Source organism: Pholcus phalangioides, unplaced genomic scaffold, assembly GCF_987345545.1.
Source record: "Pholcus phalangioides strain wild (caught in Gottingen) unplaced genomic scaffold, Ppha-v1.0 ptg000011l_1, whole genome shotgun sequence".
In the NCBI taxonomy this organism is placed as follows: Eukaryota; Metazoa; Arthropoda; class Arachnida; order Araneae; family Pholcidae; genus Pholcus; species Pholcus phalangioides.
The window spans coordinates 18249160-18274611 of NW_028301604.1; the positions used below are offsets into that span (position 1 = coordinate 18249160).

At 32.6% G+C, this 25452-nt stretch overlaps 1 protein-coding gene across 2 annotated transcripts in view; it reads right to left on the reverse strand.

Annotated features, from left to right (window-relative positions):
* The window catches only part of LOC149080168 (fasciclin-1-like), a 163832-nt gene extending 141297 nt beyond the window's left edge, over positions 1 to 22535 (reverse strand). Inside the window, exon 1 of one of the 2 annotated variants that reach the window (XM_089239204.1) lies at positions 22127 to 22535. Coding sequence is in view for 1 of the 2 variants with exons in the window: in XM_089239203.1 (XP_089095329.1) it covers positions 22042 to 22149 (108 nt within the window). In the remaining variant the exon portion in view is untranslated. Of the gene's footprint in view, positions 1 to 22041 lie in introns of both variants that reach the window. The other variant, XM_089239203.1, reaches the window with a different exon arrangement.
* Positions 22536 to 25452: the final 2917 nt, after the last annotated feature.

Sequence of the window (25452 nt, forward strand, 5' to 3'; positions counted from 1 at the left end):
TGGTTAAGCAACGAAATTTTCAACTGCGGTCAAAATGACCACTCGGTAGTTCTAAGCATAAGTAGTTTTCAAAAATCTACGGAATGGTTTAAAGTTTTTGTTTTGGCTTCAAAAGATTCCTTTCGATGAATTTGGAAAGATCACGGTGGAAAATTTTCAATTTTGAAAAAGAGTTCCAAATGGCGATCAAAATGACTCCGCGATAGTTCTAATGTCAAACTAACAAATGCAAATACAAGGCCACAACAGGGAAAATGCTCAACGGGGTGGCTGAGAAAGAGATACCCATAAAAGAGAAGCCCAAATATATCAAAAATGGGAATAATCGAGAAGCTATATATTCTTAGATCTAGTGTATTTGTTATGTTGATTAAATTTGTTATTGTATATAGATATATGGATCAATGATTTCTATAGAGGTAACAAAATTAACATCAACAATAACACCTAAGCAAGGGCAAACACCTAATGGTGTAAGAAAAAATATGAATAGAAAATGCATACGGAAACAGTGTCACATATATGTTAAACCAACAGTGTACACTTCTCCCAATGTCTTAGTTGCAGTCTGAGGAAATCGGGGGATTTCAATTATGTAGGAATTAGAAAAGAACATATTTGATTAAGAGGAGCTGTAATTTTAGTGGAGAGCGAAGAATTTAAAGTTTGATCATATAACCAGCAGGATTTGACGACGTGAACATGCGAGGAAGTCTATAATTTGTCAAAGTTCCTGCACAAACCAGAGTAAGGCCTAAAACAGCTGGTTGTATGTTATGTGAATACTCATGTGATGTGTATTTTGGACTACAGGTCTGTTCGTTGTTAAATCGTTGAAGTTCCGGAACGCAAAAGCGAAACATTCGCACCAGAGAGAGAAAGCATCTGCCACGGATTAGTAATGAAGTTCAGCTTCGAAGCAGCCGATCCGTCATCTCGTGACAACCATCAGTTCGTTAAATTTTGTGATTCACGACAAAGGGATTTGCTACCACGAGGACGGATTTTGCGGCTGGACGTACTCGAAAACGGAATCCGTGACTGACTAATGACAATCCATTAGCGCGAAACATCAGAAGCGATGGCGGCTGACCGTTTCATGCTAGTCATTAATATATCTCTGCTGTTGCATGGTTTTGATAATGAACGTCGAAAAGTCAAAAATATAAACCCACTTAAGTTATTTCACATTTTCCGAGATTCTAATATACATATACACACACTCATAGAGTATAATATATGCATATCATATATTGGATTCGAAAAACCAATGATATCGCTTATAATGTAGATAAAATTAAATTTATGAAATATAAATTCTATTTTCACTGATTTTCGTGCATACGTTTTATGAAAAACGATGAGAAACTAAATAGACAACGAGCTTCAATTTAATATTGTGCCATTTAACTATTTTGAAATAGCTATATAATGTTTTATCGTTGTGAATTATATGTAAGTGAGTATGAAATATGAATAAATTTAAAACATTTTTAACGGGCGTTTTACTCGAAATATTTCATAGAGAGCAGCGTCATGTTAATATTACGAATTCGATTTACTGAAGGACGATGTAACAATTTATAAAGTTTAGGAATATATATACTGAACACCGACGATGATTTCATATAACTTGTCTAGAAATGCGGTAAGGCCATTGTATCCGCAGGTAATTGGTTCGAGGCTTTTCTACGTATAATCTGAACTTGTATAGTATATAATAGCTTTTGTGACCTGAATTATTGGGCACATGCTGTACAAGCATCTTACATAAGTAATAATTAAAGCTAATATTACTAGCAACTTAGACAGGCTGTCCCAAATTGTTTGCACAGCAGATATCTCTGTAACCGTTGAAATTAAAAACATAACGTACTTCCAGATACAAAAAATTTTCAAATGACGTGCAGTTACTTAAAATCTCAAAAATTTGTATGGGTGGTAGACATGAAAAAATAAAGAAATTTACTTTCTTACAGTCCCCGTGAGCTAAAGCTGCCAATTATTGAAACGTAGATCTCGCTCTCAAAAGCCATTTGCAAAAAATATCATATTTTTAAATGCAATATTTATTGTGTGTGTGTGAATATTAAATATATAACATCATGATGTTTTGGCAGCATATTGTCAAATTTTCATTGGCTCAAAAGATGTCATTTTTAGGGACTAACACAAACAGAATTTTCTTTTTCTATTTTCACCCATTTTATTTTATAGTTTTACAATTTCATTTTTTACTCATTATAAATAACAATTGTATCTTTGACAACTATGTTGACAATAACAGAATTTTTACAACTTTGAATTTAGTTTACTTTTCCCAATTTGTGTATCTCACCACACACTAAATCATTGGCTATAAATGCTGAAAACATCAAAGTCAAATATCTCCATTAATATTGTATTTAAAAATACTCAATTTTTTTAAATGGCTTTGAGAGCCGCATTTACCTTTTATTAATTGGAGGTTTCGGAACACAGAATCTACACAAAAACTTAATTATTCTATTTTTTCATGTACACGACATGATGATAGAAAATTTGACATTTTGAGTAACCGCACATCGTGTGAAACTTTTTGTATTTGAAAGTATATCTTTAAAGTCAAAGGTTGCAGAGATATCAACTGTGTAAACAATTTGGAACAGCCTTATAAGCAGTTTATTTATCTTTTGAATCTGAATACACTGAAGATGATTTTCATTCACGCAGCTCATCTTAGGTATACGATTTGACAAGATTTCATGCCAACATTTATACTATACTTGTGTATATGCTTCAACCATGCTCATGAGGATTATTTTCCGAACCGCGGATACAGAATATACCTTCATGATTACCCAACTTTATTTCATTCCAGATTTTAGAGAATGTGATGCCAAAAACTTGCGTTATGTATTGATAGTTCGTCTGTAAGATATAACTTTTTATATAAATCATAAGTAACTTATTCTAAATGCCCTTAACAAATCCAGTTTTTCACTGTCTTCTAAACACTTACATAGACTGAAACTAAGCTGGCACTCCGGCAAATCTGTTGAATTTCCTTCCACCCCAGTGAAGTATCTGAACTTTTTTTATCGCATCTCCAGATGAAGACTGTATACAAAAAATTACACCGAATTTTCTAATCGAATGATATCATGATATAAAATATGTTCCCTCATATGAGGCCCGCGTGCGTAAAAAATACTCGTATTTATTTTAATAAGTGAACTTCTCTATTTAAGGTATACAGTGATACATCGGGTAACAAATGCCTCGGTGTGCGAATTTTTGGGCTACCGAATTTTTTTTTTTTTCGTGATTTTTCTTCTTCCGAGTGTCGATTCGGCTAACGGACATTTTCGTTGATATAGATTCACCTACTAACCTAAAACAGCTGCGTTGTGAGCTGAATTTTGGCACCAAGGATTATCGGAATTACTCTTACTTGAGTCCGATTCACTCTTGTCTACCTCTGAATCTTTTTGCTGATTTATCTACACTTTTTTGCTGGAAGTTTCTGAACCACTTCGTGTAAAATTCAGCTAATAGAAAATAGATTGAAAAAAACGAAGGCTATGTTTTCAGAGAGCGCGTTATTTCCCTACAATACTTTTTAACATAAAGCTGAGCTCTCTGAACATTCTAATAGCTTATCTTTGTCATCTGCGTGTATCCGACACAGAAATAAGCTGACGGAATCCCAAATAGGAGGGGCACCGACGAACTCGACTGGGTTGTGTCAACACCAGCATTTGATAGCTGGTGTTGGTTGTGTGTGTGTGTGTGAGCGTATACACTAGTGTAGTGTTTCCCAAAGTGGGCAATATCGCCCCCTGGTGGGCGATGGAATGGTCCAGGGGGGCGATAGAAGCTACGGATTTAACATAGGAGCCTATGGGTTCACTTGAGTTGGGGGGGCGATGAGAGAAAAATATTTCTGAAGAAGGGGGCGATGGAATGAAAAGTTTGGGAAACTATGCACTAGTGCAAAATAAAAAGATCTTCGATATCTCTCATCTTCCTGTAGATTCTCGTTTATCCAATTTTGAAGCTGTTCATTTTAGCCTTCAGTGATTTTTGTATTTCTTTATAGCGAAAAATAAATTTCGGGCAGATCTTAGTGTCGTTGCATCATCGTTGTGCAGAAAAAAACGATCGGGCACAGTGTTGGCAATTTTTATGCCGCACATCCAATCACTGTATATTTGTGAGCCAACCCGAAAGATTCTACACCAAAATAAGAAGAAACGAAATAGGATGTTGTGGTTAAAAATGTAGCAAACTTGCTAGGTAGTCTTATCGGACTACTCTCATGACGTTCAGGTGAACTTGGCAACCCGTTTGGAGGCCTTCTATCTCTAGGAGGTGCTGTTGTAGCTCTCCAGTAAATCAAGATATTTAAATGAAATTATTGTCATCTTATGGTATTTTTTGTGCTCTGCTCTTTTCAAATATGTGCTTAGTTTGCGTGAAGATTTTTCAGAAATGCAAATACATATACAAGGCCACAACAGGCAAAATGCCCAACGAGGTGGCTGAGAAAAAAGATGCCCATAATAAATATGGTGATATATAAACTTCACAAATTCGGGTTTTTTCTGACTTGACCGATTTTTCTTCCATATTAGATTATCCACCATAACGGTTCAAGATAGGACAGGGTTGGTAGGATTTTTCATGTTCCACTTGGCCTCGTTCATCACCCCCTTTCGTTTGGTAAAACATGTCACGTTCACCCTGTATAGAGAATATTAATTTTACTCGTAAGCTAAAACACTCATAACTAAAACTACTACTGGTATATTATTGGGTGGTCTGAAATTGGCCACTTCGTGAATTGGTCAATTTCGTTAAATATTAGCCCGCTCAGTTCGCGAAGTAGCCAGTGAGATCCCTGGCCAAAGTCCGATAACAAAAGACATAATTTGTGATCGTCAAGTTGGCGTATTTTTCAGTGATAATTATGTTAGTTGTGGCAATCCATCAAACCGCAGTCATGATGCGTTAATAATTTTTTCTCGAAAATTTCGCAGAGAAAATTATATATGTATGTATATAATATATATAATTTTTATAGTTTTTCTCTTATATTTCATTTTTTCTCTTGTCACAGGGAGCTAATCCAATATGCGGCTATATATATACATGTATCAAACTTTGGTGATTTGAAAAATGGATTTGTCTCCTACCGGACCATCTTACATCAGCACATCGAGCTTAGGCCAAGGATGTCTGGCCACTTTGTGGAATGGCCAGCCAAAATCCGAATTATTTCTGTAATTCGGACATTGGCCAATTCGTAAACTGGCCGGCCCCGTCGTGAATTGGTCGAACTTCGGGCTTTGGCAGTAACATATATACTACAAATATCGATACGACAACAAAAACTTTTTTAAAATAGGCAGTGTTGAGATGATCAACGACTTCAATCTAACCTTCTTGTGTACACTGTGGTATTTGACGGTATAATAAATGAAATGGTCATTTAGGCCGGAAAATAGCGAACCGAATTTTTTTTAAAGATGAAGTAGTTTAATTTGGAAGCTAGACAGTAATAGCTACATATATACGTTGTTATCTTTTCTAGCACTTTAAAGACTGTAATTTCTTTCTTTCTCCGTCGATCGTCCTTTGTAAGAAGGTCTAAATCGCATTTTCGCAGCCGTACTGAACGCTAAAGAATTGATTTTCCAGTTCCCTCAACAAAATGTACGTTCGTCTTAACCTTTTTTTTTTCGTCTTATAGTGATTAGAGAGATCATTCAGACCCTGAATTTTCTTCCCGCTGATTCATTTTTTCTTTTGCCCTTGCTTTACCCTCTTATAGTAATCTTCTATTACCAACCGAAATAAATCAAATGTGTTCCAGTAGATGTTAAAGAGAGAGAGATAGAAAAAAGAAAGAGAGAAACTATAACTTTTTTCCGTTGCATGTGAAAAATTCATTTTGGTCCAATTTGATAGAAAGCACCAACTTTATGGTATTGTCAAGGGCCTATCTTATTTTTTTCCCTACATGTTCAATGCATTTGAAAATTTTCAATGTCGTCTTTGCAATATAATGCACATTATTATGAATTTCCTAATAAACTGGGGATAAGTAAATAACTTCAAAATAGTTCATTAATATATTTAAAAAAGTCGAATAATTCTCCTGAAGTAATAAGGGAGAGAAAACGAAATGTTCCATATCACACACACATTTCGCTTTCTGCAGTTTTCTGTAACATGAATCATATCATATCAATTATGTATTTCATTTGCTTATTCATTTTTTGCACCACGAGAATATCTAGCCTTATTTTAAGTGAATAAATTATGTTGTAGTTCATAAGAAAAAATAGACGCGGTGATTTATCTTTTTCGTTGAAGCTAATATGATTTTTTTAAAATCAGCGATGATATTTTTACATAAGCTGAGTCGGAAAATTTAGCACTATATCGGAATATTAATACATAGTATTTAGCATCATTCATTGACAATTTGAATTAAATTGCCCAATCATATGCATTGATAGTATTTTAAATACATGCTCTAGTAAATTCGAATCAATGGTATAATTACTTCACCAGACAAAAATCGAATTTCCACTCCAAACTCAATTTCTTTTATCATTATTATCGTTTCCGCTTTTCCGCTTCCTCAGGTGTGGAAGTTCTCATGTGCTTTTTTGACATTTTTTCCCCTTTTTTTTGTGCACACATGCGGTATTATTTGTATTATATTTATTTGCGTTATTATTATTATTATTGTGCCGTTATTATTATTATTATTATTATTGTGCCGTTATTATTATTATTATTATTGTGCCGTTATTATTATTATTATTATTGTGCCGTTATTATTTGTATTATTCTTTGCCTTTATATATTGCAATGTGCTGTTTATGTTTCGTTTTTACTTTTTTCTTCACTCCACTGTAATTGGGTATATGCATGCTGTGTGAGTTTATGAATAAATAAATAAATGTTATTATGATTATTTTATTTCTTTGGCCTGGTTAGAAAGAGTACATGCAAAACTTTTCTAACATCGCGATTTATTCGACAGGGGTATTTCTTAATAATACTTCCACAGTTTTCGAAATAACACTAAAATTATTTTGAAATCGAAAAGTTTCCGCACAAAACCAATTTAAATTACTGTAAACATTTTCACAATCTCTTATGAAGTAAAAATAGGTTAAATTTATTTGGCTTCTGAAGAAATTCATTTAAACATTTCATTTTAATACGAATTCAATTGACGCTATAGACGAATATTTGCCAAAAATGTGTTTTGTTTTTACTACAAATTTAATATTTACCTTTGTTATTATTACAAAAATGGTAACAAATATCTCCGTGTCATTTTATGGCTTCGCAATCAAATGGAAATAAGCCGTTATTTTATACATTTTTCGTTTAATTCTTTTCGTACAATAATCGTAAGTATTCGAAGTAATTTTGAATATAATTTAAATGTTCTGATAATGTATTTATAACCAATGATATTCACAAAACTTGATTTAATAAATGTTCATGAGCTTCATTTGCTTTTGCAGATATCTATCTGTCAACTTTTGAACTTTTACACCTCCCCAGTAGAAAGTTATTAAAAATTGGGCACTGGAATATTTTACAATAGCCGCTTAGTATTATCTTGCTTTTGAAGGTTTATACTTTGCAATGCTTCGTTTAAATTAAAAAATACATTGTAATTGATTTTTGGTTAGTTGATTAAAATTAATTTTGTTTCCGATAAACGACCGCTAAAATTAGCCTTAGAGAAAAAGTTTTTTTTCTCTCTTTGAAAAGGCATGAAAAATGATTCAATTTTTTTAGTTATTCATGATTAGTTTTAAAAAAAGATTAAAATAAAATAATTTTTCATGCTTTTTGATTAAAAAAAACATTTTTCTGTAAGTCTAATTTTAAATGGTAATGTATCCTGAAATCACAAAATTAATTTAATACCGTTATGGTATCGTTTTTATTTATTTTTCGTCAACCAGTTTGCATTAAAAAAGCATTTATTGACTAGAATATTTAATAGAGTCAGAATTTATTTAAAGAATATTTGAATATATATGGATATAGCTAAATTTTGTTCTGTAATCTATCTCTTAAAATATAAAAATACAAAATGAAAGAACCAGAATAACATCTATATTGTTTTTACGAGACATGAGATAGACATGCTTTCACAAATATATCTCATATTATCCTACTTAAAGAATTTTGCGCTTTAAAAAAAAGATGAGAACTCAATGTGTGCGTATGTGTTTTCGTTCAGTTTCTTTTATTTCGACATTATCTGTACTTATCAAAACTTTTTATTGAATATAAGAAAAAAATGAATTTCTCAATTCTAATAAACTCATTATATTATCAGCTGATTATGTATTATTCGATTATTTACTGAATTTTTTATCCAATACTTGGGTTTTCTCACACAGTAATTAATAGCCGTCCTATTTTGCTGATTATCCAATTCTTTCAAATTCTACCCAACTAAATTACCTTATACTAATTTATTTAACGAAAAATCAATATGCAGAAAAGATTCACAATAAAAATGCACCACTAAAGATATTTTGCAAAGTACGTCATATTAGTTATTATTCTATTCTGGATTTAGGCTCATAATGCTAATATATAGACTTCTATCTCTCATGAGTTGAAAATTTGGGAGTACAAACTTTTTTCACACATATATTTGTACATTCTGTCTCTATGGGTGCGTGTATACCTAAAAGATGCGGAATCATCAAGTGTGATACAATAGAAAAAGGAGTGATATATGATAATGAAAGTTGTCAATACTTTTTAATGCATGTCTTTTACTGGTAAGTCGTTTTGATAGAATATGTATCATCCATATATACGGAAAGAAAAAAATGTAGTTAACTAACACATTTAGGCCAATGACAGTTGATTTTATCCTTATAAAAGTAACTGGATGGTCCTCATGAATATAAGGCTACTGTTCTTTTAAAAATCGCAAAGCGCATTGTTTATTTTACAATTTCTCAGATAAATAATTGGTGTAAATATTCGGGACTATCAATATTGATTCAATTCTTCTCTGACATATTACACGACCGATAACGCAGCCGAAAGTTTTCAGACTAAAAATATATTCTTTACTACACATCAATTTCGATTTATTTCAAGACAATTGGCACTTTTCCAGATACCTCAAACGATTTTCCGCGCCGTATAAATGCAGTTGTTAAAATATGACTGACTAACCCTATAAGGTGATAAACTCTAGATGTAAACCAGACCACCAGTAAGACAGCATCATTACTCGCAAAGGACGCTAATGGCACTATAGTGGCATCTTTTTTTTCTCGGTCACCTTCTATTCTCTGGGATAGCGGCTAAAATGCAATTTCATTCCACATCATCTGTCTTTCCAAAGAGAATTTACTCTCCAAAAGAATTATAGAGCTATAAATGGAGGATGATGAAGAAAAAGAAAAAAAAAACTGAGCTTTTCATTAAAACTCTTCTCAAACTTGAGAGTGTTTTGGTATTTCCGGTGAATAAGGGTCTCTTCAAAATAATGAGATTGAATTACTTAAAAATTGCTTAAGTTTTCTCCGTAAACGTGAGCCCAAAAAGCGCTCACGCAATATTGAGCTTGCTTACCTGACATTTCCATGGCACTCAGCTGTAGATCGATGTTTGCATTGTATGAACTTCACCGAGAAAGAATATTTAATCTGTTAGGTATTTTCAGGTAATTCTTGAGGTAAAATACGAAAATAAGTAACAAAAAGCTCAATTTGTTCGTATCACCAACCAATTGCCAGTAATTACAAAGAAAAATTATTTTTAATTTCTTCAAATATTTTAAGCCAGGTTTTTCTAGGAGCAATCTTCTACATGTCACGTGCAGCGTGAAAACGCTGATTCGTAAAAAAAACCCAGAATTTCAGGTTTTAAACCAATCAGCGTGTTCATACTGCACACGTCGTAAAAATTCTTACTCTTAAGAAAACTCGGCTTTATGACCAATTTACAGTTTGAATTTACATGAAATATGACAAGCTTACAACCAACTTGGTTTGAAAGTGTCTAAAAAATACACATATATCTTCAACTGAGTAAAGATTTTTTAATATAAGGGTAACTGTGTGTGCGTTGTACCTTGACCATAGCAAACCTTGAAACACTTGAAGTAGTTTTTATAGGATTATATTCTAGCTTTTGTTTTGGAGCGCATTGGAAGACATTGGAAAGACGTTTGAAGACATTGGAAATACATTAGCTTGCAACTAAGGGTGGTCCCTTTATCTTTGAGCTTGACAGAGATTTTGGAAGTAGGCACGTTTTAGTAAAAAAATTGTGTGCGTGTTTTTGCCATGTTTCTTCTCAACATTGCAAGTTTAGTGAAATATTTTTAGTAATTATAATCTGTTTGTGTGTGTAATCCCGTGATAAACTATACCAAGTGCTCAATAATACCAATCACTGTGAATTAAGTTATTAATATTTTTCACAAATGGTGGAACATCGTGTACATTGAAACCAAAAAGATCGTGTCCCATCAAACAGTCTAAAACTTGAAATTTTCCTAGTTTACCTTGAAATACTTGACTTGCACTAATTTTTATTTCTTCTCTTTTTACTTTTAGATACAATTAATATTTCAAATTTTTTCTATACTTCTCTCCAACAAAAACGGCAGCTGCCTCATATCTTCTCTTTCACCCCTCTTTGGTTATCTCTTGGTCAAATTTGTTGGAAAATGTAAAGATTACGGCATGGGATGTGTCCAAAAAAAAAATGTCCTTAGCAGGATAGGTGAGAAAACATTTTATTGTTCATCAGTGCCAGGTATAGCAAATGGCATCGCGGGTGTTGTATCTCTAATGAAATCACGCAGCAACAAAGGAAATGACTAAACTAAAGATTTTATTTCAATATACATGATTTATATTGGAAAAATAGTCATTATATTGTTTTTTCCAGTAAAATATATATTTTGTATCTTTGTAATTTTGAACTGTTTCATGGTACAACAGGGCGAATCAAGCCCCTTTGTGGTATCTTGGAACATTTTAGACTTTTCAAAAATCCATATTTCACTGTTACAGTAAGAAAGAAAGGTAATTTAAACGTCACATATGTTTTATACAGTATACCAGATACTAAAAATGAATCTAGCGAAATTTTAAGATAAAAATAAGAGAGACACACAGAGAAAAAATAAGTTTGAAAAATAATGTTCCAATGTGCAACAGTCTCCTCTGCTCAAGGAAAAAACTTAAATCGTGAAAATACTATTTTTTAATAAGTTTACAAATCTCTCTCTTTGTTAATTAAAATAGATTTTTTTGTATGCATTCGATAGTGAATCACTGTAGATATATCTAACAAGAATATTTTCGAAAGAAATTGTAAAATTTCTGAATACCTTTTTTATTGCGAGTTATCAGGCGCAAACAATGAAAAACACGTTTTTTTAGGTTTGACGCCTCGGGGGAGGAAAATATAAATTCTAGTTTTGAGTTCTCGTGATTTGCCGTTGTTGTCTTGGAGCTGCTGTCCTTGGAAAATGAGAGATTTCACCGTCAATAGGAGAGGATATTCCTTTCGAATTCACTGAATGGGATCCTAAGGCGTAGAACAAACACAGGAAGAGGGAAGAATGCCCATTTATTTATTTCCTTCAGCATTTTTTTCAAACTCCTTTTATTTCTTATTTTCCAACAATGTCTACTCACGAGAAAACAGTGCTTTAGGATTGGAGAAATTCAAGAAAAGAACCGCTTTTTATTTTTTTCTGCCGGGAGCCAAAGAAGAACGGAATTCTTCTTCTTGAAACTTTTTTCATCGAAAACAAAAATCTTGGAAAACATACGTAAATAATATTTGTATTAACCTAATGCTGAAAGTGGGACAATGTCTAGTGTTTTGAAATGAATTTTTTTTTGTAGCAAACTTAAAAAATATATATTTTTAAATATTGAATTTTTCTTCTCCCATAATTTTTTAAAAAAACAACAACATTATATTGCATTTAGTATACTTGATATACTGGGTGAACACTTAAGTCCGTTTCAGCTCAAGTAACTCGCTAACTGTTGGTGATAGAAATATATATTTCGCTAGTAAAAATATCGAGATAACGTGCCCATTTTGGAAATGTCATTTCTTTTACAAGGACACGCATTTGAACCGAGATACAAAATTTAAATTTTTATACGAGCATTCTTTCTTTTAATTTTAAATTAGAATGAGACTGCCATGTCTTTCCTGAGCCCAACAAAATTTTTCAAAAATTTGAAACATTAGCTGAGACATTTGGATTCAAAAACTGCCAAAAACGAGGTAAAAAAATGGCATATAATAAGTTCATGTGATTCATACGCTGTTTTTTTTTCTCATTTTAAGCAATTTTTGAACTAAAATATCTCAGCTAATATTGCAAGTAAAAACATGGATTTTTTTGGGCTCAGGAGAGGCAATTAACTTTCTAATTAAAAGTTAGAAGGAAAAGGAGCAGTATAAAAATTAAATTTTGGTACGTATACAGTCCTTAGTAAAACGAATGATATATCTAAAATGAGCACGGTATTGTGATATTTTTATAATTAAAGTATGCTGTATCACGAGTTATCTGAGCTGAAACGGATTTGAGATTTCACCCATAATTTCATTTTTCATAAGATCAGGTGTTATCACATAATGTAAACACTGACGTATTAAATGGATCCGTATTTAATGGCGAGCTACAAGCGCTGAGAGATCGGTGAAGTAAAAAATCGCATTGTCGCCAAAACCTACTAACATTACTTCGAAAAACGCAGATTTGAGTGAGTATTGTAAACAAACGCTCTAAATTTCTGCTAAACTAGATGGACAATTTGGTTTATTCTAGGCCCGAAAGCTGATGAATGGGCAAATTTTTGGGAAATTTGACCGATTGTAGCTAGAAGGGTTTTGTTTTTGCAGAATTCGATTTTGAACTTTGTCAATCTTTCTGTAGCTCGCCATTAAAACCAGCTATTTCGATGAAATTGGTGTCACCTTATAGCATATTTTTTTGGTCTTTCCAAATGTGTTAAACTTTTCGTTAAACGTTTAAACGTTCAAAAACTTCATAAATTCTGGTTTTTTCAGACTTTACGCATTTTTTTCTATAATCGATTATCTACCATAACTCGAAAACGGTTCGGGATAGGACAAGGTTGATGGGGTGTTTCATGATCTACTTGGACTCGTCTATTACCCCCTTTCGTTCGGCAGACTATGTCGGATTTATTCTCCCCCACACATACATATTATATATCATGAATCATCATGAACAACAACCATTTTCAATCCACTGCTGGATGAAGGTCTCTAGATTTTACATATTATATACATATAAATTGTTTTAAACGATGCATCAGAATAGATATGCACCCATGCACCTTGGGACTTCAACATAGACCAGTGTATTTGAGAGGTTAGGCTCTTTGTTAACCCTACCAACTTCATACATGTCACCATAGGGTAACTTACTACAGATTTGACTTGGTGGGAATAATTTCTCTACACTCTAGAGAAAATGTTTGTAGATTAAAAACCTAGTGCTGATGGCATTCGTCATGTGCGTGAGTGTCATTTTTGATTTGTTAATTTTTTCTTCGTAAGTTTTTCTTAAGCACGTCGAACTATCGAACCCACGAAATTCGTTACGCCTGCCGGTTGCCAGGTGGTGTTTTTTTGTTATATCTCTGTGACTCGTTATCGATTTATTTATTATAGTGAATTTGAAGCTCGATCGCCGTAATGGATATAATTCCTTTGGCACGGTTTCAGAAAAGATCTAAAGCATTATTCGTTGAAGCAAATTTGAAAAAGGCAGCCACAACAAAGGCTGACTTCAGCGCCTGTGAAATTGTCTCTGTGGCTTTTTGTCACAACTGAAATGGAGAGTTCTTTTCACGATTCATCAAAGCAGAACTTTCCGTCTTATGCAGCAGCCTTTGTCTTGGAGCCCTATGAGTTGATACTACTTCAGTTCATAGCATTAGCAGTTTTGTTATATATTTTTATGTGAGCAGTGCTATTTATTTTTCTCAAAATTTTCCAATTCTTTTGATAATTTCTTCGTTTTAATTTTTTAAATTTGTATTGATGTACTTAGGAATTTATGAACACATATTACATAAAATCACAACATATATTTTTTACTAGCATTTCTTTTTTAATATTTTCTTTCATTTTTTTTCAACCACCCTCTTTGGACCTTTTGCTTCTTGTTGTGACGCGTTTGTACTAGTATATTTGTGTGTATAATTGAAAAGACGAATGTTTTTTAACAGCTGGCTGACGCAGAGATATATTTTGGAAAGAGAAAAAATTCAACTCCCCTGCGGGGAATCGAACCCACGTCCTTTCACTTCCCGGGTGAACGCACTAGATACTAGACTACAGAGGCAACGAATTTCGCAATATTTCTTTGGAGCTCGTGTGCACTGAATGGGACCGTACATGTACGGTCGGGCACAATTCAGGCCAAAGCTCACAACTGCTGACAATACCACCAGATGGGGACTTATCCGAATAGTGAAAGGACGTGGGTTCGATTCCCCCGCATGGGCAGTTGAATTTCCTCTCTTTCCAAAATATATTTTCGCATCAGCCAGCTATTAAAAATATTCGTATGGGTAGCGGAGAGTAATTGAATTTAATTCTCGGATAATTGAAGTGAGTCGATAGGGAAAAAAATCATAGGAGGAAAATAGGTAACACCAAAATCTGGGAAATCTTGCTACGAACATAATAATATTGTCACTCTCTTTCATGAAAACGATAAGAATATTAAATTGAATGGGCATATATTGAATAAGAACAGCGTAAATTTTTTTTTTAAATACATTACTAAAAATTAGTTTATTATTATAATTTTTACGTAAGTTTGTTTTAAAAGAACGGTTTGTTTTTAAAGAACTCTCTAACTTGAAAAACTATCTATTATTATTATGATGAATCAGCGAGAAGACCTATACGTATTATGAGCATCGACTCTTAATATTTATGGAGAAATTATAATCCTAAAAACTGTTAAACTTATTCAATGTATAAAAATATATGTTACGCTGAAATGAAGAAAAAAATGTACAATTTCATTTTCTCTAGAATTAATCTGGGTAAAATGCTTGTTTGAAAAACTGATGTTTTGAACTGTTTAAAAACTGATGTTTTTGAAAATTTACACACATACTGTGTTTGGTGTTCCGTTAAAGTTGATAATTAAAACTTCAATATCGACTGCATTAAACTGATGAAATAAAATAAGTTTTTCATAACTTTCATTAGAAAATATTTCATAGAGAACAACCGATTTTAAAAACTAAATGTTTTGAAGGAATTTAAACACTAATATAAAGTCAAACGGCTTGAGTATTGTCCAACATGCAATATTTGTCAGACGTGTGGAAAATGCCCAGCAGTGCCAAAATATTCCTAGAAAACTTTTTCGTCATTTTTCTCTTAAATATATAGGGTCATTACTTAAGGCCCTTGTCCGCAAACTACTGGCGAACCATTGATCCTAGAGACATACTTAAAATTAGGAAAAAGTATCCAAATAACGTCTAGATCTCAGATACGTCATTGCTATTGCAAGGCAAGCGTAGTTATCAAAAGAAAAACATTTTTATTTGGGCACCCTGTCCCAATTAGACAGAGAGAGAGAGAGAACGAGAGTAAAAGTTGTCTCCTCATCTCCCCTGGGACTAACAGAAAAAAATTCCGCGTTTCTAAGTACAATATTCGCTAAGACTCTTCAATTAAAAAAAGTATCCGAAAAGAAAGATGGGAAAGAACAGCACAGACTAACGAACACAAGCTCAGTATGCTCTTCTTTCTCTTCTTTTTCAGTGATTTGTTGAAATCAAATATCTCAGCGAATGTTGCAGTTAGAAACTTGAAATGTTGTTGTTGTTGGCCTCAGAAAAGATAGAGTAACAGCTCTCTCTTTCTGTAATTGGGTTCTTTAAGATAGGATGATGAAATGAAAAGTTAAGTGTACAACCCCTTGCAATATGAATGACGTTACCTGAGTTCAATGGCAACCTCAGACAAAGTTGATTTGTATCAAAATCAACGGTTTTCTCAGTAAATTGTGATTAAGGGAGTTGAATAATCACCCTGTATACCAACACATTTATATGATATTTGGAATTTTATTTGGTAAACTCCTTGTGCAGGAAAGGAAATTAGCAAATCAAGACATCCTGCTCAGTTTTTGTTACGTTGGCATTACTTCCGTAACAGCCGTTTCCACCATTGTCATGTTATGTCGACAACGTGTGGGGTGCTCGAGCTAATATTGTTGTGAGGGAAGAGCGTTTTTCTTTCATTTAACTGATCAAATTAAGATTACCGCGAAAAGCTTTCACATTCAAAAGATTAGGAAAATACTGCTTTTGTAGGGGTTTTAGGGGGAGTACTGTCAGAGGAGGTTTTGCACTGGAAGAGGATAACACGAGTTCAACTGTGCTAGGAACTTTTGTAGTTGTTGAAAAAATAGGTGCTGCAAACATTTTGTTGGGAAAGTCATAGAAGGTAAGGCGAAGAGTTCATGGTGAAGATGGGATCCTAATAAATTTATGAAGAAAAAATTTGAATTTTTTTTTTTTTCCTAGAATACGAAGATTGTTGCTGTAAAATTGGAAAAAACATTGATAGAGGAGTAACTTCCTCCAAACCAGATAGGAAAGGATACACATGCCACTTTAACAGGGCAAATTCAAAACTTTGCGAGACTTTGAGAATTTTTTTCTTTCTTCTATATATTAATGTTTTCCAATATTTTTCTTCTTTCTGTTTGTTTTTTTAATATTTTTTCTTTTCTACTCTAGTCCCAATCATTATTCTAAGTTTAAAATATATTTGTTTACGTTTGAAGTCTCATTTGATTCTTTAAAGCAAATTACTTGTGCTTTTACGGTTATTTGATTTTCATTTCTGTTGTGAGAGGAGAAAGTTTTTTCTAAAAATAAAAAATGCATGAGATTGTTAAAGTTTGAATTTTTTTCTTTTTGGCAATTTGCGCCTCGTCCCAAAAATGTGATATTTATTATGACTTAATGCCAAGACACAATTCTCACCCCAAAAGCAGTGAGTATTGCCACCGAATATTTCTACTTTCACATATATATAGGTATGCATTGAAATTCGAAATTATAAAATATATGATTATACAGTAAGGTCTGTACGACAGTGACACGAAATGACGTTACTCTAAGTTGGAGAGCATAGGTACCACAGCAAAATACGTGAAATTTTGGCAATTTTCACCCCATCAGACGGATGCGTTCTCGTCCGTAAAGACATTCGTGGTGGCTAAATAAATTCAGAATATGACTATAAAATATTCATATTATTACGATACGTCAATGATGTAGTGGTAAATGTGGTTTTAAAAACCAAAATAAACCAATTTAGTTCACTTCATTCATAGTATCTTGTTGCTTCAACAATTAGTAATTTTTTTTCCGACGTTTGTTTTTTCAAATGATGAGTGAGAAACATATCGAGTAAATAATGTATATCATATACATCGTTTGGAGAGAGAGATAAATTGGTGAAGTTTATTTATCTTATAGTATACTTTATTATACCCTGCTAGTTACATGAACCAATTTATAAATTTATGATGCATTCATCTCACGCAATAAACATATTACAAAACGGGAATGTAAAAAACAAATCTCAGGAAAGCCTTATCTTGAAATATATATATATATATACTCTAAATGTGGCAAACTGATCAATTGTGACTCAATATTCATCTACGTCACGTCCTATGACTGTCAGACTAATACCGTATTTTGTTGCTATGGTCTCACGGCAAATTAATCTAGCCAATGGAATCTATAATTTAGAAGTGATTCCAAAAGGCTAGGCAAATACGTCAGAACAGGGAGTCAGACTCATGTGCTGGAACGAGTGTTGATGCGCTTACCTTTCCCATTGCGGATTGACTCAGCATTCATCGGCTGAGTTCACCGTTGTGGTAAACAACAGTTATGATTTAATAAGAAAATGATCGGAAAAGTTTGCCGTGGAAGTATATACTTCGAAGGGTGTTTGAAACAACCTAATGAAAAAGAGGGCTAGTTTTCTGTCTTTTTGTCGCTGAACAATGTTTTTTCACCAATGTTTTCAACTAGGATTATATGGTCACAATACAATTTTCAAAGTTTCATTATATGTTGCGCTTATTTTTTTCACATTTATCCATATACGTTTACGTATGTTGCGCATGTGCGTATAAACACACATTTATTATAATACATTGACTTTCAATATGACCTGTTAAAATGTGTTCATAAATTTATATTTATACAGATTTCTGAATACGAAGGTTTTTTCAACAGCTCGCTGATACGAAGATGAATTTAAGAAAGAAAGAAAATTCAACTGCCCTTGCGGGGAATCCCATTTGCCGGGTGAGCACCCTCGCTCAATCCTAAATTTCTGAATGCCTGATACCGTAAACTGGGGTGATTTTAAGATAGGTGGGGAAACTTTAGGATAATCATTATTTTCATATTTGAAATTATTTGATAGACTGAGTTTTCATGTTACCGTCACGTTCTTGAATTGTTAACAACAATTAGTAGAATGAGAGATGAGGTGCTTTCTGAGTTGTATATTCTGAGTATATATATATACGCACCAGTCAGAATATACAACTCAGAAATTGTTGGCGCCGTGTTTCCTCTATTTAGTGATTATCGTAACTTTTTAAAACCTCTTAAAACTCTGATTAGTGATAATCGCACGTCAAGTAAAAACAAACTAGTAACTAATTTGTCAGTTCATAATTTTATAATTATTAGTTTACTGTATGAATTATTTCCGTATGTTAATCAAGCAGTTTTTACGTAATAAAATGTAAACATATTACATTTGACAGAGTAACAATGGGGCATAGCTGTCTAAATGTTGGTAAGTTCAGAAACGTAAAATACTATGGAAGATCCTATCCTAGCAAAATGAATAAAATGTCTGACTTGGAACAGAAGTTAATTGTATGCAGAAGGCAGGAAAATATTGAAAGTGGTCAAACGTAGAGGAAAAACTTTCGTACCTTGCATACGAATTTTAAAAAAAAATTCTATACTCACAAAATAATTAAAGGTGATTTGTTTCTGGTCGACATGAAGTAATAAGTTTAATTTAATCTTAATTAATACTGGTACAGTTGTCATCTATTTTTGTGTTTCAATAAGACGGTGTAAATAAGTGAAGCATTTTCAAACTTGTATATCTTCTCTCATCACCTATATCTCAAGAAAAGTAGCTTGAAACTTGACTTGTAATAATTATTTTTTATTTCAGGTTCATTTCATTTGTTTACTTAATTGTTGAAAGCTGCATAAAAATAAAATTTTTAGTCCTTCTTAAATTTTAAAAGAACAAAAAGAACTTTACAGGGAGAAAGAAAAAATATTTTTAAGAAACAAACAGAAGAAATTATCATTTTTTCATTGTAAAACTCCTCTTGTAGAATTTCGACAGCAGGTAGAAATTCTACAAGAGGAGCAATACTTGTCCTAATACTATTACGGTAATAGGACAAGAGTACTAATATAGTTTTCAGAGTAGAGAAAATACTACCCACGAACTACAGGGTAACTTTAGGACAAAAGAATTATGGTCTCTCCCTGTTTATTTTATAAACAATTTTAAATAATCGTGTGGCAAGCATGAGAGTTATATCTATACCCCCAGAAATCATGTTGTTAACAATTACAGTGCGGATATCATATTCAAAATTGTGCAATACTTGTCCTAAAGTTACCCCAGTTTTTACGGTCATTTAAAATACTAATTTCATGGATAAATATGTGCACAGCATCTCGCAAGAAAAAATTATAAAGGTTTTTTGTTGCTATTGAGAAACACGACAGAAATTTTAATACGTTTTACAGGATATTTTCTCTTAAAATTGCCCGTTAGATTAGGGGAATTGCACATCATTATAAAATAAAATGTTAGGTAATTTAATTTTAATTTAATTTAATTTTAGTTTAATATGGATTCCTCAACTTTCACTATCTGGAAAATCTCGTCTGCAAAGTGTCCAATGACGCCATGGAAACGTAGCAAGTCAGAGATGTAACTTGAATTCAAAATGACTACCGGTATTTCGAACGCTTGAATTTATGGTTAAATAATTTGAAAGAAACGGCTATGAAATAATCTAGAACCCTTGTAGTGCTATTGGAATGTGTTAGGATGATGGTCATTCACAAAATGCGCAAACTTTCAATGTCACGTTGATGTATTATATCGAACCCTACCACACACATCTTAGATTCTTTTGTCAATAACTCACCACAAGGAAGTGTAGCAGCTGCAGGAAGGACAAACGCTTGCGTGATGCATTAGGGCATCAAGATCGATTATAAATCCATCTGCACAAAAGATTCTTGAAGAACTTGAACATTCGTCAATCTTCCGAACAACTCAGTGGTTAGAACTTTTTTTTCTTATGACCTCTAATATAGTATGAGTTTATTTGCTTTCTATTGAGAAAATCATCTCTTGTTGCTTTCATTATAAATGAAAGGTTAAAGGTATCGGGGAATAAATTTTTTCTAATGTAGGTTTAGCATTTTTATCGTAATTTATGTTGATAAAAATTTTGGCTATTGAAAAATTGCGATTCAAATACCTCATATTTGTAATATTTATCAGTAAGTAATATTTCATAGAAATATTTTTGGAAGCACGTTTAAGACACGTAAGCTTTTTTTTTTGTGTATTATATATAAAATGTATATCATATCATATACATCACTTGAATTTGATTCAGACCCAAATTTAAGGTGTTTAATAGTTTCTCGTACAAATTAAAAATGTCAAATACGGTTAAAAGAAAATAAATCTACTTTTATTCATGAAGTTATTTGGTGATGTACTGCGAATACATGAAAGGAGATAACATATATTATTATTGAAAATTTTGTAATTTTTCTTGCAAAACGCAATACCTAAAATATATTACACTCCATTCAATTGTATCATGAGTATCCAGTTACAGCGACTTTTTTTTATTGAATTTTTTGTTCAGCCCTTTACCTAAAGACGGTACTTCAGTGTATCAGGTTAGATAATTTGTTATGCACTAATTAATTGCTTGAAAATCAGAATTTCTTTTAATTTTTTTATCTTTAGAACTAAAATGATCTACCAAGTAATTTACATAATAACTATTTGCAATTTTATAATGATTTGTAATTTTATAATGATTTGTAATTTTTTAATGACATGTAATTTTTTAATGACATGTAATTTTATAATGACATGTAATTTTTTAATGACATGTAATTTTATAATGACATGTAATTTTTTAATGACATAATTTTTTAATGATTTGTAATTTTATAATGACTTCTAATCTAATGTATTTATATTTATAATTGTTATCATTTTCTTCTTATGCTACGCTCCATTAGAAAAACTTAACTGATTTGTGTGATTACTATTGGTGAAAATACAAGAAAAAAATTAAAAAATAAATAAATAAATAAAAATCATATGCCCAGTATGTAAATATAATTTCGTTCAACCGAATTTCGACTAAATTCATAAATACTTTCATTTACTAATAAAACTCTCATGCGATATCAAAATAGTAATTCAATTTACATTCGAATGCTTGAAAAACTTTGAAAGTACGATGGAAGCAATTATGGATACTTATACATTTGTTTTATATCCGAATAGATTTGAGGTGTTATGAGAAATATTAACAATACTTTAGATCATGAGAATCGAACTAAATATAATGACTTGGAGTTCCATGATTCTCTCCTATTCAAAAAAAGAAAGCAAAAGAAATAAAAATGCGCTGAATAATATTGCGCGAGGTAAATAGTTTAAATTTATATAGCGTTAAGAATGAGAAATGATGTCAGACGAGTAACTGCACGTATTGAGGCGACTAAATATGACCTCTTGACCAACTTATCATGCTCCGGCCGACTACTGGCCCGGAATTCGTGTCGCGTTCAAAAACGTAAACAAGGGAAAGAATTTTGTACTTACGTCTGATAAACCCGAGTCCTGGCTCAATGCTTCATAGATCGTCTTTGATGCTGCAAAGTGGGTAAACGTATAAAGAAGTACTAACGCGGTTTGAAATGTTGGCTTCATTTTCTTCTGTTGTGGTCTTCTGAATCCTGGAATTGGGAAAAAAGTTCAGGAAAAAGTTATTTTTATTTAGTTTTTTTTTCCTTTTTTTCCTCGTTTAACAATAGCGTCACCGCGCAAATGCAATGGCGACCTGATTTCCGTTGATGACCGAAACACAACTCTACATCATGCGACTCTCAAAACCATAAACACTCACGAATAATGTTTTTCGCAGAATAGTCTTTGCGCTACTTCGACCTTTTATTCTACTTGTTTCGATATCGTGAGAGAATGTTCACGAAGCTACAATCCGCTCTCATGCAACTTGAGTTCAGTCAGAGAAAAAACAACACTTTGGGAAAAATTTCTCCCGATCCGGAATGAGTCGGCCTGGAAGACCAGCTGTGTGTAATACCTCTACTGGAAAATGACTCCGGATCGAAGCAGTATTGCATCGCCAAAAGCCGGCGCCATCCGCGCCCAAGTGGCCAAAAAGTACTCATCGTGGGTCACAGTGTCAGCCGGAAATCGTTATAAGTTTAGGGAAAAATGGGAGTATTGACGGCCCAATAATTACTCCCGGGAAACCCTAATTGTGTTCTGAAAGTAGGGAAACCATCTTTGTCCGGGACAAAATTTCTCTTGAAAAATCTATAAAATGTTTGGAAGTTTAATAAACTGCCCGATATATATACGAGTAGATATAAAATATATTGACACACTGAAATGAAATTTAATTTTATTCTAAAATAACTTTAAATTCCATATAACGAGTGATTTCGAAACAAGGGAATAATGAGTTTGCAATTTACCGCAAAATGATACACGAAAAAGTATTTTCTGCCTTTTTTATTCGAAAGTTTTCAGGTATTTTTAACGAAGAAGTTATTTTTTCATTAGCATCCCACGGTTCAGGTCATTACTAGTTGCATTCGCAACTAATCACAAGTCAGAAAAACCCATTTCAATAATGTAAACTTCTGTGCGTAGGTACACTCAGGGCCCGATTTTCGCATAAGCAAATGGGAAATTTTCACTGGGTCTCAAAAAATTTAAGCAACGCGTATCAATCAACGAATGAAAAATCTTTGACTTTATTCGCAGGGATCCTCGTACTTTTTCAGCTGTCCAGGGCCTTTCATATCAATGCCGGGTCGTGGACACTCAGTAACATGTTTTCCTCTTGCCCACAGAATGGCAACCAGCTTGAAAATGCTAGCTCAACACACGACCAGATTATAAAGAGCCTGTTGAAAAAATTCATCCAATTTTCAGTTTTGCATGCATCTCCCGTGGTTCATATTCCAGGAAGCATTCCGTCCTTTTTCCATACAGAAAATTGAGAAGAACAGTCTTGTGGTCAAATTTTATCATCAAAGTATGTGAATTAAAATAATTATTATATAATTAGTATCTTAGAATTCTTTTATTTTTGAATAATCACCAATACTCAAGTGAAATCTGCCTAAAAATCTCCAGAATCCTCAACCAAAAAAAGGCGAAACAGCTCCTCTTGACACTTCTCCGCAGGATTGCGATGGTTATGATAGTGATGAATGACATATACTGCTTTTTGTTTGGAATGATCGGTGTCAAAATATATAATAAATAAAATGTCCCAATGCCTTTTTTTCAGGTGAAAGCTGTTGCAGCTTATCTTAAATCGGGTTATCGAAATTATTACTCGATACTAAATTTATTTTTGATAGAAAGTCCAGATGATATCCATACATAAAGGGTGTCACAAAGAAGAAAAATCGCTAAATTTAATGGGCGACCGACTACCTTCAAATGACGAATTTTATGAAAATTGTTGAAACTTGTTTTACTAATTTACTGTATTTGAAATAATTTTATTTTGAAATTCCAAAACTCTTTTATTTTCGTCTATGCAAACAATTTTTGCTACATAGTTATCACTAGTTAAATCATATGGCTATGGTTAAGAAGCACTTTTCCTGAATGTATGCAAGATATTTTTCTGAAATTTTTCAACTGTTTCAAATAATATTAGCTGTGCAGGGAACTAAGAAATTGGCAATATGTTGGGAATTGAAGATTTTACAGCTGTTTAAATATAAAATATAAAAAACAAATTTCGTCAAAATTCAGATATTGTTTCTAAAAAAAAAATTCTTTTTCAGAGAATATTTAGTGCATTTTAAAATTTTGTTCATTGCACCGATAGCAACCATATCAGCATAAAGTATTAAAACTATTCCGATATACTGCCGTCTGACGGTCCAGTGGTTAGGGAGTTAGCTCCTGACTGCGCAGGTCTGGGTTTGAATTCCGGTTCTCTCGGACATGAATGTCTACTAACACTAACAAATTCCCTGGACAGATCGTAAAGATCTCTTGGGAATACGTGCTGATCATATAAAATATATGCATCGGTTTTCTCAAGGTGCAATATCTGGCTATGTAACTGAGATTCAAAAAAAAAGTAAGCTTATTTATAGAACATCTAAACAGTTATCAAAATGTTTCTGAAATTGCACTGGATTTTCTCAATTTCTACCGTATTATGATTAAAACAATACGTTTTGTAAAAACCACAGAATTGTAGCGACTAACAGCACCTCAAAAATAGTCAGTTGCCTTACCGTTATACGTAATTAAATAGCATTAATATTGGCAATAAATAAGTAAATGACTCAATGTAATTTTCTGTCAGATGTCGCAACTTATCTGAAATTTAAATAATTGGGTTATCGACACCGAGAGATAGAAATAAATTGAAAAAATGATAAATAATTTCAAAATTAAATAATTGAGAACATAATTTCATACGTCGAATAAAAAATTAGCTTCTCTTCTGTTGTAACTCCTCTCAATTTACACACAACGTATTTTATTTTCGCATATCTTTTATAAATATTACATTGATTTTTGAAGTTCTTTACGCGCTCGGTCATTAGCATCCTTACGATGGACGACTGTGAACTGATGCCAAAAAGTTTTAATATATTTGAAAAGAAATGCCCACAATCGTGAAAATAAGAAAAATACCATCTATGCCTAAATTTTCAAGTTTTCGATATTTTACTGTATTGTAGCGTGTTAACTTATGATTGCACTTTCCACTTTTCAGGAAGCCACGATCTTTTGTTCTGTTGGAAAGAGAGTGACAGAGTAATATAAAAGAGGAACTATTTTGGCAATGGTTCAGAAATTCTTTAAACTTCGAAATATAACGTTTGCCATGAAAGTAGAAAAAAAATCAAGTTGACCAGATGCCCATGTCTAAGCAATATATTTCATTCTGTGCCAACACATGTGAACAGAAACGAAAGCAATATATTTGCTTAAATATATGAAAAA